Source organism: Pseudopipra pipra, chromosome 10, assembly GCF_036250125.1.
Source record: "Pseudopipra pipra isolate bDixPip1 chromosome 10, bDixPip1.hap1, whole genome shotgun sequence".
Classification (NCBI taxonomy): Eukaryota; Metazoa; Chordata; class Aves; order Passeriformes; family Pipridae; genus Pseudopipra; species Pseudopipra pipra.
The window spans coordinates 26316084-26335919 of NC_087558.1; the positions used below are offsets into that span (position 1 = coordinate 26316084).

A 19836-nucleotide genomic window follows, 5' to 3' on the forward strand; every position below is an offset into this window, starting at 1 on the left:
GCACCTTAGCTGTGTGAGGAATCTTTGTTTGTATGCAAGTTTGGGAGTCTGTCAGACAGTTGGGAGGTAGGTCTGAAAACAGGAAACATTAGCTCTTATCGGAAGGAAAGAAAGCCTGGAAACTTGGGTTTGTGGTGCAGTGTGTTTGCCAAGCTGGGGCGTCCATGAATAGCGAGTGCTTTCTGTGCTGTCATCTTTGTTGTGGGAGGAATCTTTGTTTATATGCAATTTTGGGAGTCGGTCTGGCAGTTGGGAGGCAGGTCTGAAAACAGGAAACATTAGCTCTTATCGCCAGGAAAGAAAGCCTGGAAGCTTTGGTTTTGTGGTGCAGTTGGTTTGCAGCCTGAACACTCCATGGGGAGCAAGAGCTTTCTCTGCTTACATGTTCGCTGTGGGAGGAATCTTCCTTCGTATGCAATTTTGGGAGTCAATCTGGCAGTAGGGACACAGGTCTGAAAAGAGGAAATGCCAGCCCTTATCGCCAGGAAAGAAAGCCAGCAAGCTTCGGCTTTGTGGTGGAGTTGATTTGTCAGCCTAGGGAGTTCATGAGCAGCAAGAGATTTCTGTGCTATCACCTTTGGTGTGGGAGGAATCTGTTTGTACATGGAATTTTAGGAGTCGGTCTGGCAGTTGGGAGGCCGGTCTGAAAACAGGAAATGACAGCAATTATCACCAGGAAAGAAAAACAGCAAACTTTGGTTTTGTGGTGCAGTTGGTTTGCAGCCTGAACACTCCATGGGGAGCAAGAGCTTTCTCTGCTTACATTAGCTCTTATCGCCAGGAAAGAAAGCCTGGAAGCTTTGGCTTTGTGGTGCAGTTGGTTTGTCAGCCTGGAGACTCCATGGGGAGCAAAACATTTCTCTGGTGGCATCTGAGCTGTGGGAGGAGTCTTTTTATGCAATTCTGGGAATCGGTGTGTCAGTTGGGAGGCAGGACTGAAAACAGGAAATGATTGCCCTTATCGACAGGAAAGAAAGCCTGGAAGCTCTGACTTTGTGGTGCAGTTGGTTTGTCAACCTTGGGCCTCCTTGAACAGTGAGAGCTTTCTGTGCAGAGATGCTTCGAGGCCTGATTAGCGCGAAGACCACTCTCCGAACATGACTGCCCCCCCCGAAGAAATGGACGCTAGATGGCAGTCTTGCTCCACGAATAAAACCCAAGATGCCATATGACCTCAAAATCATAACCTAATTCTCCACTGCTGGTGAAGGGGGAAGGGGTCTCTCAAGCGTCACTGTATTTATATTCCGAAATTTATACTAGATGTTTGATCCATGCATGGCAGAGTACCCCATGTATTCCCAGCTGACATATTAAAGAAATGTTCGATCCAATGGTTTCTGGTCGTTAGGTTTAATTCCTTTTTTCCCCCCTTTGATTCCATGAAATTCCAAAGATATCTTAGGTTTGTTTAATACCATGAAGTTTAAACAACTCCAAAGAAACAGATGAAAAATTTCAGTTGGTGGCATCTTTGAAGCCACTCAAGATAACTTACATTATCTATAAATATTTACAAGTCAAACTCATACAACTACCTGCATTTTCAAAACCACACAGAAAGCTAGAAAATCAATTCTAAAGTTATTTAAAATCAAAGAGATCAAAACTGATTTGCATTAGTTAATATTTATTGATACAAAGGAAAAAATAATTTGCAACAAGCTATGTATTTACTATTTACACAGAAGAAAGATCTTTAAGATCAATGAAACAACCTGCCCCTAAAACTGGAGTGTCAGATGAAAACCTTCAGTGTTCTTCAGAATTCCTTTGCATTAGATGATCTTCAATTTGCAGGTAAAGTTATGGGGAAGAGGTATCCAAAAATGTATTTCTTGCTTTTGGTCTAAATTATAAAAAGAACAGAAATTCGTTCCAATTAACACAGTTAAAAATAGGCCTATATGTACCATAATATTGGGGAATTACCCTACAGTAAAGTGAACAACAGCAAATTGTACTCACAGCAGCAAGGACATCAGAGCATTCACCTACTTCGGTGCCAAATCAATAAAAATATTAGTATAATTTCAGTTATGCTCAAAAGAGCATATTAGCCTAATTTAATTTAACTAACAGTGGTCTCTGACAAATGTGTTCATCTGTGCAAAATCTGAAGCTGTCAAAATCACACCTGGTTGTGGCATTGACACTTGCTCTGCATGTATTTTCTTATGCTATTTCTAATTCAAAAAGCTGTATTCTGTGAAGGACTTAGAGGCCTCAGTATTTAGCGTGCATGTGAGTTTCATGTTATTTTTATAGAAATCTTGTATGTATTTTAATTCATTTAAACTCAGGTTTACACAAACGGTCCCCAATCTCTGGTCCACAGCCCCAAAGGTCACGCAAAACTGCTTACAGTAGGGAAAATATCCAAGAATTAAAACTGTTACTGAGAGAATAACGTCTGATGCAACTCACCACACCAAGTCACAGCTGAGGACTGCTACTCCACATGTAGAGTTATATGGGAAAAGCAGCCACTTGATAGCCTGGACTGCACAAGATGCCAAATTTCAAGCTGGTTTAAAGCCCGCACAGAATGAAGACTGCTGTTAAGAATTTTAAGTGGAAATAACACTGTCAAAATACATTTTTGTAAAATGTTACGTGCAGAAGATTGTTAGCTAATTCACCCAAACTGAGCAGTGGACTTCTCATCAAACCCAGGTATGTGTCTGCCTTAGAGGGACTCCTCAGGGCAAAGACCAGAAAGAGGAAGTCAAAGCTGACAGTTGCAGCACAACTCAGCATGCACCTTTTGTCCTTTACTGTGGAGAAATGGATAGCAGTGGCCATTCACCAGCAGCCAAGCGCTCTGGCACACCCCACACGGATGGCCTGCTGTGCAACATGGAAAAGGCTGCTTTCCAGTTGAGGTGTAAAGCACCAGGGTCTTCCCAACACAAGCATGAACTATACTTCTAGAAGAGCAGCTTCCATAGCATGGGAGTCTCCGACTTCACAGGATGGCTGAGATTGGAGAGAAGTTCTGGAAGGCATTTGGTCCAACACTTTGCTCAAGCAGGACCACCTGTATCCAGTTGCACTGGATACAGGTAAGCTCTCTTTCGCCACATACGAGCTTCTGTCTCCTGATCTCTTCTGTACCTCTTGACCTCTCCACAGCTACCACAACAATGAGGATGCCAAGTGTGTACACAAATACTCTAACATGCTTTAGAAATACACACTCCCACCCATGGCAGTGGGTAAGACAGAACACCGATAAAAGGTTCTGAACTATGTAGACAGAGCAGTTCCACATGGAAGGATATATCAAATGAGCTTGGCAGGTCTCAGCTCCATCTCCAAGAGAAGTGTATGAAGCTGATCCTGAGGGGCCACCCAAGCTTTACAGCTCATTCAGTCTAGACTCCCTCTTAGACACCACATCAAGAAACATCAAAGCCCAGGAAGATTACTTTGTCCTGGATTTACCAGAATAGTCAAGCAGCAACAGGGTGTGAGAGAGCACTTACATCCACACCCACATCTGCAGCAGTGGGCATGTGCTGCCATGCTAGACCTCTGTGCCAAAACCAGCTGGTGCCAAACTGCATTCCCACTGGCAAGAGGAATGAAGATGTAAGAGCAGGTGAATGCCTGGACTAGCCTGCCAGTACAAAATCAGGGTATGGCATGGTGCCTAAGTGATGGCCCTATACCTTCCCACTCTCTATTCCATCTCTCTTTCAGTCATTAAGTTTGGTTTTCATTCCTAGCACGCTAATTCAGTCTCAACCACCTCCAACAAATTGGTTTTAGACACATGTACTCACCTGGAGGAACATAGAAGGAGTCTCCTGTAGTCAGATAATATGATGTCTTATGTAATGTAACAATAATTTTGCCACGGATAATATGGAAAGCCTTAATGAAAGCCAAAGGATTCTAAGATTAGCAATGCTTCCTTTGCAAACATTTAAGAAAGTTATCCCAGAAAACATTTGCACACATGTTGTAACAAAGACAAAAAACAAAATAAGCTGGCAGAACTGCAATCCCTTTTTTCCCCCACACTGCTGAAAAATAAGATGCACACCTCAAAAGGGGGATGGGGTCATCTTATTTATTTGATACTTCTGTCTTCCCTGCAAGATCTAGACAGTAAGCACACATAGACATAAAGATTTAGTATGACACAGAGGGCAATGTGCATGCAAAGTACCTCTAGCAAATGATTCATTAACATTTATGTGCATTAAGGGAGGGAAAACCCCTGGAAAACCCGTCAGCCTCATATGGTACTTCCAACCACACTAAGATCTCCTGTTTACACAGTCAGTTTTATAAAAATAAGAAAAAAGCACACTTACTATTGTATCCATGTGGACAAACTGGTGTCCCTTTTCCTTAAGTGGTTTCAAAATCAATTTACCAGTTGCAAAAACAGATGTATTCAGATTTTTGTATATTTCTACCACTTCGTCTTTGAAGGAGCAAGCGTGACTGCTTTCAGTGTTAACACATTCTACAAAAAAGTCCAGGAGATTAGCATTAATGCTATCATACAATTAGTCTTGTTATTTGCTCAATGCATTACATATCGTTTTAGTGCAACACCTTCAAAAGCTATATTCAATATTTAGCTGAAAAATCAAGACACTTTTTGTTTTCCTCGGAACTTTCTCCAGAAGAGCAATGAATATTTCAATAGTTTACCTTTTTATGCCCAATGTGGCATGAACAATTTTTTTCTTATCATTCTAAACACAGCTCATATAATTCACAAACTCCCTTGGCCACATTCTTCAACTCACCTAGAACTACCTCCTCATTTGTTTCTGGGTCCAGTACAATGGTTGGCTTAGAAGTATCAGCTAGGTTGTGATCCAAACTTGCAGGTATCTCTCTTCTATCTGAGGAAACAAAGAAACCAAAACAAAATCAGAGAAATTATCACTATGCATTTTAAAAACTTATTGAACTACAACTTTTCCACAATTCTAATGTCACATGTTAAGTACTTAAACTTGTTTTAATAAGTGAACTAAACAGACTGAATACACTTCGTTTAAATAAAAGGAAACCATCCGTAACAATTCCTTGAAAATGCAATTTTCATTGAAATCATTTCTGTGTGTAATAGATGAAGGCTCTCTAAATCCTCAGAAATTTGCCAGGGGAATGCCAACTATTTATCCTGTGCTATTAACAACAGTATTTATTCAGAAGTATCTGTATTTTCAGAGAAGTACTTTTCTAGCAACAGATGCTGAGAGGATATAAAATACAGGATGAAGACTAAGTTTTTTTGCTTTTACCTATTGCTGATAAAGGAGATTTAAGAGATAAAGCATTCTAAAGACTAAGCATGTCCAATTTTCCTTTTCTTAAGAAATACCATTACAGGAATCTCACTGTATGTTGTAAATCTGAGAACTATTTCTATAATAAAAAGGATATAATAAAAAGGATTTTTCCAGAGCAGGAAATATCCTAAGAATCAATGACAACTCTACGCTTTTCAAACAGAAAATAGATGCTAGAAAATGTTCACAGCAGAATATCCCAAAGCTCTCTTGCAGAATTCTCATAAGCAGACAATTTTAGCTCTACAACGCACAGGAAATTTCTTTAAATGCAACCAGAAGCAGCATGTTAAAGGCAAGCTGTTGCGCTTTGTAGGCACTCATGGTTGCTTAAATACCCTTACACCAAGACAGTCAGAGGTAGGAAGAAAGTTGCTGTGTTTGAACAGCTCTGTTCCAACATAACCATCGCTGGATAAAGAGAAGCAGCATCAGGTGTAACTCTATAGCTATAACAACAGAATTTTTATTGTATCAATAAGATTTGAGAATTCGTGCTAGAAATTTTACTCAACTGACAGTCCCTATCACTAAAACTGAAGGATGTGAGCAAAGGATCTCTGAGGATGGATATCTGTTAGAGAGGAAATCGATCACTTCTGGAAGACAGTTCAAATGCACCCAAAGCAACCAATAGCTCTTGTAAGATACAACATAAACAGTCACTACCAGCTCAGGTTCACATGCGCTGCAAATTATTTATGTTACAACGTAAACCGTACTTGATTGATCTAGACCAGGATTCTGTCTCCCATCAGTGGCCAAAAGCAGGTACTCCTTCCATCCCCAAAAATGCCATAACAGAGCAATGGCACTTCCATGGAATACTTCCCACCTCTAACCTGGAGCTCATACATATTTAGACAGTTAAGTCTCCTGTTAATGTATCTAGGTCTCGTCTGGAATCTACACAAATATTTTTGTCCACAATATTATGGGGCAAGAAGCACATAGTGAGAATGGCCACCTTATTCGGCTAAAGAACTCAGCTCTCCATATCTTCCTGCCACACCTTCTAGTTCTTGTGTTTAAAAAAAAAAGCCAATAAAACAATTTATTCCTATTTCCCTTCTCCACACCACTTGTGATTTTATAGGTCTTTCTCAGGCCGCCACAGAACTCCCCTGAGGGCTGAGGAGTCTTCACTACGTAGTTGCTTCTGCACAGAAGTCCTCTCATGTTTTTGATGAGCTTTCCCTGAACCTTCTCTAGTCCTACCACTTTCTTCTTGAGTTAAGGGATAAAATTCACATGAAACACTCTAGAAAATCAGATATTTTTACCAACAGTGACCATTTTCTTCCTTATTTCTCTGATTATTATTTCAGCCCTGATTTGTTTTAGAACTGTGTTAGGACCATATGGCATTATCCATTCTTGTTAGTATTTGTTTTATTAGTTCTATAACTTCACTGAGAAATGTTTCAGTTTCAAACAGCAGTTCTAGACAGTCCCCACAAAGAAAGGCTCTTCAACATTGAAACATCTTCCAGATTGCACAGCAAAAATAATTTGGCATTCGAATTTTGACTCTTTTCTGAACACTACCTAAATATTTATTATCTTCTGGCCACAGAGGCTCTAGCTAAGCTTCCTCTTCCTGTTTGTTTAAACACAGATTTATTGCCCACTTTGAACCATTTTATGCACTGTTCTCAAAGCTCCCTCTTCACCTACCATGTTGTGGTTTTGTATTTAACCTACAAAAGCTTGAGACTCTACTAACACCATATACTGCTTTTTTAGATGTGATATTACAGGTATCAGTAAAACGACCACAAGGTTTTATACCTTAACTGTGCACATTAGCATCATGATCTGAACACAAACAGAAGCATAGTTTATTTTTTTTCTACCTCTGCTTTAAAGGCACAACAACACTTCCGGGTATGTTCTGTATTTCTTCCTTTCTTCTGAAAAGTTAACGTTTTTATAACAAGAATATACAGCATTGCTACAGATAAAGTAAGAACAGGTTTTTCCACATCACGTTAATAGATTTTGTTATAAAATTATTTTCATCCACAGAGAGAATCAAGTGTTACAGGAGGAATATCTTACAGCAATAGAGTATTTGATTACAGATAACTTTGTTTTTAAGTATCAGAAGGGAAAAAGTCTGTGTTCATACTTGTTTTGTTGGCTTTCTGCTTGTGACGATCCTTCCTCTGTCTATTCTTACTGCGAGACTGTGTTTCTGGATGCACTAATCCACTAATCACAAGCCCTCCTGAAACAAAAGGAAGTTAAACAAAGCTTGCTAACTCACAGTAACCTTAAAAACTTACACAACCAACAAGCATTTTAACCGAGAATATACTTCCTTGATGCTGAAATTTTCAGACAGCTTTAGAAAGCCAGAACAAACCAAAAAGCTTTTCATTATTAAGTCTTTTGGAGTGCAAGGCAACTTGAGATATTTTGAAAATAATATTTATCAAATTTCAGTCACAGAGCATTTCAGAAAGCCATGATCTGAAAGCAATTTTTAAAGAAAAAAAAAACAGTTTTAGGAGCGCAAAGAAATACTATTCTCAAGCAAATTAATTAATTAAGAAAAGACAAAATATTAGGCTGCATTGGTCAGAAAAAATCCAAGAGAACAAGATATGTTTGTTCACTTAGGGAATTTAACACTGAGACTGGATAAAATATTAGAGTATCTGCTCTGGAAAACAATCCTCACACAAAGAGAAATGATCCAATGAATGATCCAGCAGATTGTCTCTTTTTCCAGTATCATACACAATCTCTGATGTAATAAGCCTACTAGTATAGAGAAACTGTTCTGTTCTTCTCTAAACAGTGAAGGCAAAGTAACTTAACATACTCTCCTGATGCTATTTTCAGCTGACAAGGGAATATCAGGAATGAAAAGGACTACATGGAAAGGTGACTAAATAACTAGTGACCATAAATAATCTTAAAAAAAAAAATTACCCAAAAGTAAGCCTCTCAAAGTCCTCATGGCACAAGATCAACCCGCAGATTTTTCTTTACTGTCCCATCAGAAGGAAGCAAATAGGTATTTTGGAACTAATACATGAAGAGTTCATAGTATAGTTTATGCGCTCGCCTCTCCAATATTCCAGAGGTCTCAGCCGTATCCTTTTCGTTCGATGAACGTTAGGTGTGTTGGAAGGCATTACTAATTTGAAGGATGACATAATTCATATTAAACATGAAAGGAAAATTCAGAGATGGAAAATATTAAGTATCCTTTGCTGTTTTGCTGTATCACAAGGGGGGGGTCAGCACTTCCCAGCTGATATTGCTATCGTGACAGGAAAATGGGATCCAAATATTGACAAAAGCCCTCTTTTGCATACATCACTATTTCACTCTCCTTTTTCTTAAACAATCACCACACTGACTTTATATTATACTTAGTTCTATGTATCTTAGTGAATCACTGAGACATGGACCTTAGGAGCTCAAGCACAAGGACAGAAAACATGCTACAACTGTGAAGACAAAGCTCTCGACAAAGACTAAGGACCCAGCCTAAATCTGAGGGATTTCATTAGCAACAGTGAAAAAGCACTGCCTTAGTTATGGCAAGGGGAGAGTAAGAGACTGCATACGCAGCTCCTCCTCTTCCAGATTCACAAGTCCCATTTCTGAGGTCCAGAAGAATGGCACTTCTGCCAACAGAAACTCCACGTATTTCCAAGATTTCTCAGATATTTATCTTCAGATGTACTTATTACATAGTCTCAACTTTCAGGTTGTCTAAGCTGCCATATATGAATACAGTAAGATATATTTTAGTATTTGTAAGGAAGACTAAAAGCCCTTTAAGAGCTAAGAGCAAATTAGTCAAGATATTTAAATGTTAAAAATGGTAAATATAAAAAACTTGATGAAATAGTTTTTGAAGGTAGACAACTAAAGTGTTGTGCATAAAGTAATAATGAAGGCCATAAAAAAACCCAATATAAAACAGACAAGCATGGGACTGCAATCGACTGCACACACATTGTTCCATCCTATCCAGACTCAGACCACCACAGAAGGCAGGTTATTTGCACCATCAGTTATACTGCGTAAAACTAATACAAATTCTTACTGTTCTCACTGAACTGTGGGTTTGTATTGACTCAGTTGTTTAGGAATACATTCAGTGCAGGTAGCTCAGTGTGCAGCTGCATGCCAGTCTCCTTCAGCAAACTTTACATCAAGTTGGAAATACATTTGTATTTACACACTTACATTATGATATTTTAAATAATCTTACCTATTTTATGCCTTGCTATGTTGTCTGACAATGGATCTCTCACTTTGTAATTCAGGTCATCAAAAGTCTCTGTAAACACATTCAAAAAACCACCACCATAGGCATTTACTATTCCTGACTTTTATTCAATATACCCACTAAAAGCAACCAAGGGTAATACAAGTCCCAATGATAGTGTTCCCTCTTAACACATTTTGCTATAAACATGTATGAAACCCAATGTAGATAAGCAGTATATGCAATCAGTAAGCTTGAAAATTACATGAAAACTATATATTCAAGTAAATATTCCTCAGACCTATCCCTCTTGATAAAACACACATTGGAAAATTATGACAAAGTGCAAGGTCAATCAGCTTTATATCACTCAAACCTAGCTTTAGAACAAACGTCTTACAAGAACATACACAAAATTAGGTCTCTGAAGAAAGCACTGCATGAACTAATAACATTCGCATATTCACTTTTGGCTCTAAAATACTAACAAAATTACTTTTTATCTCCAAGGCTCATGTTCATTATGACAACACGTACAACTCATGTTGTGAAACTTAAAATCCAAACCAAACCAACAAAACTTTAAAAAAAAAACAGACACCACAAACCAAACCAACCAAACGAAACACCCCAAACCAAAATATTCTTGGGTGAACAGGCCATCGGGCTGTACACTTTGGTCCAGGGTGGCCTGAAGTGATTGCCTTTAGTACCATCACATGGCAACACATCAAACTGGTACAAACAGAGCCTGAAAAATGTGTTCAAAATATTTTGGAGCGATAACTTTATCCCAGTAGGCTTGATGCCAAACCCTGGAGGGCTTGTTCTTCCAAAGCTAACACAACATAAAGCTGGCATAGTGTACCACCTACTTGGACAGAAATGTAACCACAGCCAATAAAATCCGCATTTGTTCTGGACAAGCTGAATACAACAGAAATTACTGAACCATCAGTTACAGTTTATAAGAAGCTTATACATAAAATGCAAGAAAATATCAACTGTAAATGTTACCTGATGATGTATCATACTGTTCACAAGACTTAGTGCTGGAATCAAATTTATCGCAATGTTCTAGAACAGGCCCACTGCAAAAGAATAAAAAATAAACCTGCTTAAAGATGTTAAATGTCAAAGGAACATTACAGCACTACCATATATATAAAAGTTAAGTTTTTTTTAGATCATGTGGTCTGGGTTTTATTTTTCTTTTAAACATCTGTCTACAGTGATTAAAGCAAATGACTGCTAGTTAGAAATCATAGGTCTGAAATTCATCAACTCCTCCTCTACTCAGTCACCAGGCAGAAAAATTACTGTTCACACCTCCTCTCTAAACAGGTTTCTTAAACTTCTTTTTTTCTCCCTTCCAGAATAAAGATACTTTCTTCTGTAGCATTACCTTTCCAACAATTTTCCATATACTGTGATTATGGTACTGCTTTAAAGAAATGTTTTGCATACTATAAGGAATGGACAGTAAAATAGTTTGTCTTTGTAATGAGTATTCTATCATGAAATCTCCCCCATAAAATGACAATTTATATGTGTGACTCCACCAGAGATTCTTTAGCAACCAAATCACTTCTAACGGGACCTCTCTTGCAGCCTTAGCATCAGTACCCTTCACCTTCCTTCTTCCTCCATCTGTGGCTGTGCTTCACTGCTTTTACTGTGCCAGTGAAGTTCACCTGTTATCCACCTAAACTCCAAAAGATGCATTTAAATTCCCTAAATTACCAAACCTACACTACAAATTCGTCCAAGTAAGTCTGCGGTAGTCTCCCTTATAATTAAAAACCCCACATTTTTCTGCAGAATGACTGCTTAAGAATTCAATAAATTCACAGACTGCCACTCCTGTTTGTCATTAAGTTCCCATCCCATGAAGGGGAAGATACATGCCTATCTACATGCAAAAAGTTTGGATCATAGATACAGCTCTATACCCCACTTAACGGCAACTTTATTAGTACAGCTGCTATTAGTTCTAGGAGCACTGGTATTTCTGTTCCAAAATCACACACTAATGTGGAAGTAAACCTCAAAGGAAAAAAATCCCCTAAGGCAAGAAACCTACTATGACCCCTGTTTTATGACAGGAAGAAAAATTTTACTAGTTTATTAACTATATTAATGCAGTATTTAAAATCCTCAAGCGTGAATTGCAATTCTTTTCTACTAGGTGCTTCACTAGGAGAGCACAGAATGGGGTAGTACTACCAAACTCTTCTGTCTCAGTGGGGCAGAAGTGAGATTAAATTCAAGGTTTTCAGACAACTCAAGAAATTACTTTTCATAGTTCACAGCCTTCTCAGCCACAAAGGAATATCTAGAAGAGAAAAAAATATTCTTAGTACATTTTAGGGTTGAGTCAATTTTACTCAATGAAAGGAACCTGTAGGGCAATAATTTTATATCCTGAACAAAACCATAAAAAGACATTAAAAAAAATTAAAAAACAATGCAAAGAACAACTATTAAAAACTGGTTTTAGACTCCTTAAACTTCCGTCTTTAGATTGCCTACGACTAGAAAGTTACATCCACAAAAATATATACAATAGCTGAAGAATTAAATGCGGTATTTTCCAAATTTCATTTAAAAATACAACAAACCTGACAGTGAAGTTACTCTGTGGCGGTAGGATTGTATCTACTACGCAAGTCTCACGAGAACAGTTTAACCAGCACAAACTTCCTCATGTAAAAGACACTAGATTCGGCACCCACATTTGAGAACAGGATGTTGACTACACCACTTGGTTTCTCTACTAACTATTTGACCAATCTCAAACTATCTCGTAGTTCAATTGGGCCATCACTGCTTAAAATTTAACAAGGTGTGTTTAATTATCTACCAAGTTATACCACACTTGTAAGGAATCACATAAAAAGCTTACTGTGGTCCATGTTGCCTGTTACGTTTTCTTTTGTTATTTTTCATTTTTACATCTGATAACTTCTGTTTTTTCCTTGCCATGTTCTGTACAGAAGAGCTGTCAGAATCTGTTTGAGACTCAGTGTCCTCATGGTTTGAGTAAACAGCTTTATTGGTTCTGCAAGGAATCTTTCCAGGTATCTTCCCTGAATACTTGGCTGGCAACTGCTTCTTTTCAGAATTCTTCACACTGTCCATGGGATGCTGTAGTGCTTTCACAGGAGATTGGTTATTTGCACCACCAGGTGACTCCAATGTGTGCAACACATTTCTAGGCTTTTCAGACACAGCCAATTTCTGAATCATGGGAGTCTCTAATTTCTGACGCAAGGGTGTGGTACACACATCTTTCAAATCTACAGGCTCTCTTTCATGCTCTTCTTCACTAGGTTCACTGTCAGAACTCTTCTCTCTTTGCAACTGAGGTTTTTTACTACTACTTTTCTGGCCAGATTTTTTAAGCTCCTTCCTTGAAATTAATGCCACTTTCTTAGCTACTTTAACCTTAGGAAGTTTCTGCTTAGCAGTTTGTTTCCTCTTATCTAAATGCTGAGAAGCTTTTGAAGCTGACTGCAGATTCTTGGAAGACTTGAGAGACTTTTTTGGAGACACAGTCTGCTCTTGTTGATGCCCAGATGAGGGCATAGGCAAATCTTCACTTGGCAGCACCCTTGTTTTACATTTTTCTGCATCAGATGTTTCTGTTTCCCATCCAGACCATGACAATATCAGTTCTTCAGCTTCTGGTTTCCAGGATGTGTTCTTTTTCTGGTTTGGAGAGTCTTGTCTAAGTGCGTCCTTTTTAGTCTTTCCTATCAATACACAAAACATTTGGACATTACTATCTTTTTACATTAAACAGATACATGTTGACATCTGAATGCCTTAAAATAAACCAAAAATTCAAAATGGGAAAACAAACAAACAAAAGGTATCACAAAACCAGGTTTGTTCCTGAAGGCTAAAAGAAGGCCTTCTCTAAACTAGAGTGTATAAAAAAACCTTTTTAGTGTACTTCCAGTATTTCCTAACAGAAAAAAAAGGGAGCAGAAATGTTACATTTACCTTGCTATCCAGTTTTCAGTGTTTCCTGCTACAAACCTTTTCACAAATAATTCCTAAAACCCAATCCCCTTCAGTTTGAAGCATGTGTCTTAACCTCCTTCCTACCTACCTTCTACCCTACGTACCCTACCATATGGGTACCTACCTTCTACACCAGCTCATAAGGAAAGACGACACCACTAAATTAATTTTTAACATCCTAACAGGAAGGGCAAAGAGGATGGGAAAAGTGAAAACACTCTGTCTCACTGCCTCATACACATCCAAATCTAACTGTGGAACTGAAACATCAAAAAGGAATCCATTAATGTCTCTTATCTACTTTATTATAATTTCCTAATAAACCACCACAAAATAATCCAGTAATATGACCTGGAAGGAAAAGTTTAAGGAGCTGTTAAAGAACTTACCTGTATGAGTACTCTTTTGGCTTTGAGATTTAAGGACATTTCCTTCACTGTTAGAGATTGGATCCGATTTTGACGTTCTTTTGATGTCAAAGGCTCCAGCATCCAGATTATTCAGTTTCTGTTTAGTAAGTGCTTCAACCTGTGCTTTCCTGTTCTTGCCTTTCTTACTCTGTGTCTTCTTCTGTTCAGAGGGCTGAGATTTAGAAACAGGAGTTGCAGAGCCATCTTTTTTTGATTTTCTTTTCTTACTGGGTATTGAAATCCAAGAAGGAAATGATGCACCACCTGAGTCATCAATTAAAAATTCACATTCATTTTCGATTTCCATATCCTGATCTTTCACAGGAGGAGGTGATGGAGGTGATATCGAGACTGAATATCTACAGAAAGAAGTGACAATGACAAATCATTTTGGGCGGTGGGGTAAATTGACTTACAATCTTTAAGATCTAGTGGTGATTCCAGAACACCTAAACACAGTACAGAACATTCTTCAGAATGCATTCATTCATTGCTCTTCAAGCTTCCAAAAAGAGCACAAGGCCTGCTTCTTCTTGCTGATGCTGGACAGTCAACTGGACAGACAATTTCCTACGTAAGCAGCCAGATCCAGACTAGCTCTGAGAAAAGACTGCTTGCTCACTGTAAACTTCAAAATCACATAAGGTTTTCCTGAATCCTCTAGGCTACCTATCAACAGACATTATTCAACACACCATTTTACTGGCAGACAAAACCAAGAGCACTGTTAAATTCTACACAAAATTTTGAAAAAACCATTCAAACCCTTTCTCAAGTGGCATTTTTAAGTAATGTTCGACTATCACAAAACATGCTCCCAGACTTTGTTTATAGATAAAAGGATGTTGTTCCGATATTCAGACCAGAGTTATTTTAATAGCAAATTATGTTCCATATTAAGCCTCAAAACAAACCTCTGTCGAAGTGTTCCTGTTGCTACAGCTGCTAAGAGAGCTGAAGAGAAAGTCTTCTCTTTCTGCACAGAAGATGTAGCAACAGGTTCTGTTCCTTGCACAAGAACAACCTGCTCATCTCTCCCAGTCTGAGGTCCTTCCAAATTTTCAACTTCTCCACAGCTCTTTGCTGCAGCAGGTGTATTCCAACCATCAAGACATAATCTATGTATGAAGAACAGCATTCAGATATATTGCTATAAATCTTGTGAGTGCACAATATTGTGAGGAAGAACAGATGCCCCTGCTGACAGTGTCTCACTTAGGAATGAGTTTCCCCTTGGTAATTTGCTGAAACACGGCCTAGCTGTAGTACTTCCCAGCACAGCATCATGACTAAAGATGACCCTAAATAATTTCGGTGACTCTTGATCAAAGTAAAGGCTGCTCAGTAAGACAAATTCCTAATTTGTCCTAATGTGCTTCAGAAATTGTCAGGTTTCCTAGACTGTAGGTACACTGTCTTCCCAATCTCACTCCATCAATGGGAATCAATGGGATCAGTGTCAGTCCATCTCTATGGTCTACCCTACAGGCTCAGCCCTCCAGGAAAGCAGAACTGTGGTAAGGACCACTGGCCAATATTGCAGTTGGGCTTCAAATTTTCCAGTGGGGAGATAGAGATCCCAGCTTAAGTTTTTCTATTTCGTATAAAAAACTCGTCTATTCAGAGTGAGAAGAATGATGACTGTTCATTTCTACTTTAACAAATTTTTGTTAACTTCTAAGGTCAATACTGTCAATAGGATTCACTGAAAAAGTCTGGACTACTTAAGAAGCTGATACTTTGGTGAACTTTTCTGCAAAGAGTTCAAGTCTATTCTGACAGGCTTCCTACACTTGGGTGCTGCACTTATCACCAGAATATTTAATAAAAAATAATTCTGTCCTTCTTAAAAACAGATATGGAAATTTTCTAAAAAGCTTGGAATTATTTTTTATGAGTTCACAATCTAAACTTATAAACGATGGAAACCACTGTGTTGATTTACCCTAAGGTGGAGGGTACACAGGGGATGTAACACCACAGCCATGTTCAGCTCTACTTACTTAACTACCGGAGAACTTTTCCCTTTCTCCAAAGGAAAAGGTGATCCAACAGACCCGTGATCATCCTCAGGGTCCAAAAACATGGCAGGACTTCGGCACAGCGCTTCAACATCTTCTAATGTAGTTTTTTTGCTTTCAGACACAGGAGACTCTGTTTTTTTAGAAACATCTACATAATCATGTATTGCAGGCTTCAAGGGTGATTCACATGACTGTCCTGCCATATATATAGAACAGGTTTAATTCCTCTACTCAAAACCTTACAAAAAAACCCCCGAGAAACCCTTAATTCAGTACTAGTGGGACCAACCTCTGCTGCTGACTGGTTTTAGCAGTGATGCAGGTGAGGATTCTGGAGAATAACAGGCTCTTTTCACAGAGTTGGTTGATCCTGCCTTTGGCTGTCCTAGTTGGTAACGAATAATGAGACAAAGTAAAATAGTTGATAAAGCAACAGTATTTTGATAGGAATACAAATTTCTACAGAACATGATATACTTTCCTTCCCTTAAATCACACTGTGATGTGAATCACAGTTCTATTTTAACTAAACACTTCAACTTTCTATCAAGTAAGACTTTCTAGAAGTAACTATAAATTTCAAATAACAGGAAAAACAGTGTGTACAGCAAAAATCTATATGCAGCTTTAAACAGGCATCCTGCTAGTCTCCAGGCAAGCTATTCGTTTCATTAGAATGAATTATTTTAAACAATTTAATTCATCTTTCTTAAGACAGGCTGAGGTTTTGCAAGAAATTATTTGACATTATATGGTATTCTAACATCAAACTAAAGTAAACAAACACCACTATAAAGGATACCTGTTCTCAACCCTGCCATTAACGGAATATCCTATTTTAAAAAAATAGAATCAAAACATTAAAATTAAATATACAAACTAGATTATTGGCATCATTTTCCCAGCACACTAACAAGGCCTTCAACTTGTTTCCACTCTTCAAGAAAGATACATATATATAAAGTTATTGTACAGATAACTATCAGGAGTTAACGAGCTTTTGGACAAGCATCACCTTTCAACTCTACTGTTCACTATTTAGCTAAGAACTGTGTCCATATATCTAGCAAAGTGGCCAAAACCAACTCCAGTGGAGTCCAAGACAGCCATACCCACCAGCAGTAATAAGGCAGCGTGCTCCAACCTGAGACCATAAAAAATTTGAGTGTCCTGGACAAAAAGCTGAAAAAGCTTTCACTAGAAAAAAACCTGGAAAATAAGCTATTAAACAAATCTAATTACAGAATATTTACTGTTAGAGCACAACAAACTAAGAAAAAAAACATTATCAACAACTATTACAGATGGTTAAATTGTAGCCTATATACTGTTACAAGTGGCATATGGAGCTTCTTCAATGCTCATACAGAACTAAATCCTACAGAACTAAATTTGTACCCTGGTGAAACTGTACCCAAAGCTATACTGTGACATTGCCATAACTAACTTACGCTTTGGCTCTGCATTGAAGTCCTCTTCCTATTTTTGACAACAGGAGCTGAGCAAAGGGTTGCATTTGGAGAGTTTATTGTAAGATCACTGCTGCAACCTATGAAGAAAACACTGTAAGTATGGGGATCTTGGAATTGTCCAGGTCTCATTTATTTTAACAAGTTGCTACAGCTATTAAGGTCACATAAACCCAAACAAGAAAGGAATCAGCTACTCAGGAAAGATTACCTTTATAAGACAGCTAAGACACAGTTTTAAGCAGCTGGGAGGGGGGTGCTTTTCAAGACCCTGAGAAAAACTTCATTTTTATCCATTTTATCTCTAATTTTTATTTCTATTTACTTACCACTAAATATAATATAAAGAAGAAATTATTTCTTCTTTTACCAGCAAATTGAGTAAAACACCAAATAAGAGCTTACTTTCAAAACAATCCTGTATGAGTTTCGGTACGTTTTGACCTGGCTGTACATCAATCTTACTTCTAGAAAGAAGAGGAAAAAAAATATTTTAAATCAAAAATATCAAATGTTCTTATCCCAGCAATAATAAAGCAGCAAAGTTCTTACTTCTCAATATTTTAAATTATTGTTTCCTCTAGTCTCAGCTTCAATATACTTTTACCTATCATTTCCACACATAGATATCTGCAAAGAAACTTGTCAAAATAAGAACTCCAGGGAAAAAAGCCTCACTGCCACAGATTATGATGAGAATGAAGAATTCTCTCTACATAAAAGAAAACACACAACTACTTCCCTGAGGTAAAAGAGCTTTGGGGTGAAGAAAGTCTCTCTTAAAATAAACATTTTTTGGGCAGAAGTGAGCGATTCACTAGCCAGACAATGTTGATCAAAACCAAAATAACACTAGAAAAGACATGGAGTATTACTCCCATAATGATCATTATACACAGCTGATTTGGTAGATTTGGTAAGCTCTTGAAATGCAAGTCTAAAAATGGATTCCAGCAACAAGAACTTCACAGGCTTCTGACGTGCCTTTAAAGAATGCTACAGCACTGCAAATACTCCAACTCATCTCTAGCGTTTACCAGCAAGGTCCAAATACGCTGGAACTCTCTGTGGGCTTCATTTCTCTACTTCTCGAAAGACAAAATGTCTGCACAGACAACTCCTTCCGTACTCAGGCAGCCGAGTTAGGAGCACCTTAGGTATAGCAACACCATAGTTTGCTGCCTCAGCTAAGGAAACAAAGGAAAACCTTGGGGCTTTGTCCCGCAGCACTGTTTGCTCCTCCCACCACTAAGAAATACAAGAAATTTGGGAAACATCATATGATCGCATTAATAGGATACACCGTATAGCTTTGACATTATGCTCTCGGATAAAAATCCACATAAGTTTTCCAGAATCTAAGAATAAAACTTCAAATGCAAATTACCCTCCTCCATGGCAGAATCTTGCTCTGTAGTCTTTTTTTAAATGATTTTGTGAAGAAATAAGTTCTTACTAGGCTTAATGACACTTGACAGGAAAACAAGTAAGCAAATATCAAGCATTCTCCAGCCATCGTAAACTAGTGGGAGAGTGGGAGTTACTGCAGCCCTGTTTTCCTTAGAATGCCACAGCAGCTACAACCCCTGTAACAATTGCCAGAAATTCAGCTTTCCACAAGAACCATCAAAGCATCTGTTGCATTTGAAGTCAGAGAGTCTTACGGGAGACTTATGTGGAGCAGTAATACTTCAAACGGCAACATATTATCAGTGTTACCTTCTACACCAACAAATGAAATAAAGCCACTGACCTGGAAACAGGCAAAGAACATCAAGGATACGAATGGGAAGAAAGGTCTAGAAAAATTCAAGCGATAAGCAGAGTGCAGTTTTTCACAGATGTGATAGGAAAACATCTAAAAAAATGTAAATGTTTAGCAGAAAAACAACTATGACCTCTTATTCATTTGTGTAAATTTAAAAAGTATGTGCAGCTTGGAGATTATCTAGTCCTAACACAACGGAATTCAGCTCGTTTTTATGAAGTTTGCTCTACTGAGAGTACTTTGCAATTTATGATTCCTCTTTGGATATTACTTCTGGTAACAAAAATAACCAACACGACATATGGATTGATTGCACTGGAAACTTTCAATATCAGCCTTAAGCGGCAGAAGGAAACTTTAGGTCACACAGGAAAACAACTCACCAAAAGCCACCTCTTCAGAAACTGTGCAAAACTCAGTCAATCTGACACTCGGCCTTAAACCTCTTCCCCTTGCAGCAGAGTGTAGCACAATCCACAATCCACTGGTGCAGGTGTCATCATGGCACTGACCTCATAAAGCCCAGACATGACAAAATAGTGCAGGCCTCATCATGGCACTGACCTCATAAAGCCAAGACA

At 38.2% G+C, this 19836-nt stretch overlaps 1 protein-coding gene across 2 annotated transcripts; it reads right to left on the reverse strand.

The window, feature by feature from the left end:
* Positions 1-1635: 1635 nt before the first annotated feature.
* LOC135419961 (centromere protein C-like) lies at positions 1636-19153 on the reverse strand. 2 transcript variants are annotated; one of them, XM_064666997.1, is made up of 17 exons: positions 18875-19153; positions 17893-17954; positions 17470-17567; positions 16308-16398; positions 15998-16214; positions 14909-15112; positions 13974-14353; positions 12461-13310; positions 11852-11890; positions 10573-10646; positions 9559-9627; positions 8365-8469; positions 7453-7548; positions 4770-4868; positions 4326-4480; positions 3789-3879; positions 1636-1849 (listed from the first exon to the last, which is right to left on the reverse strand). In XM_064666997.1, exons 3-17 carry the CDS (start codon positions 17482-17484, stop codon positions 1779-1781), a joined length of 2556 nt encoding a protein of 851 aa, XP_064523067.1. In that variant the 5' UTR covers positions 17485-17567; positions 17893-17954; positions 18875-19153; the 3' UTR covers positions 1636-1778. The 2 variants fall into 2 exon arrangements, 1 of the variants encoding a protein (XP_064523067.1); XR_010433230.1 differs by lacking the exons at positions 1636-1849; positions 3789-3879; positions 4326-4480 and having other exon boundaries at positions 4851-4868; positions 7453-7551.
* Positions 19154-19836: the final 683 nt, after the last annotated feature.

What these genes read in the sequence shown, in the direction of transcription:
- LOC135419961 (XM_064666997.1), bottom strand. An exon ending in AAAACCAGTCAGCAGCAGAG is followed by an intron (nt 16,215 to 16,307) that starts GTTGGTCCCACT and finishes TATATATGGCAG; the next exon opens with GACAGTCATGTGAATCACCC. An exon ending in CATAGCAAGGCATAAAATAG is followed by an intron (nt 8,470 to 9,558) that starts GTAAGATTATTT and finishes CCTTCAAATTAG; the next exon opens with TAATGCCTTCCAACACACCT.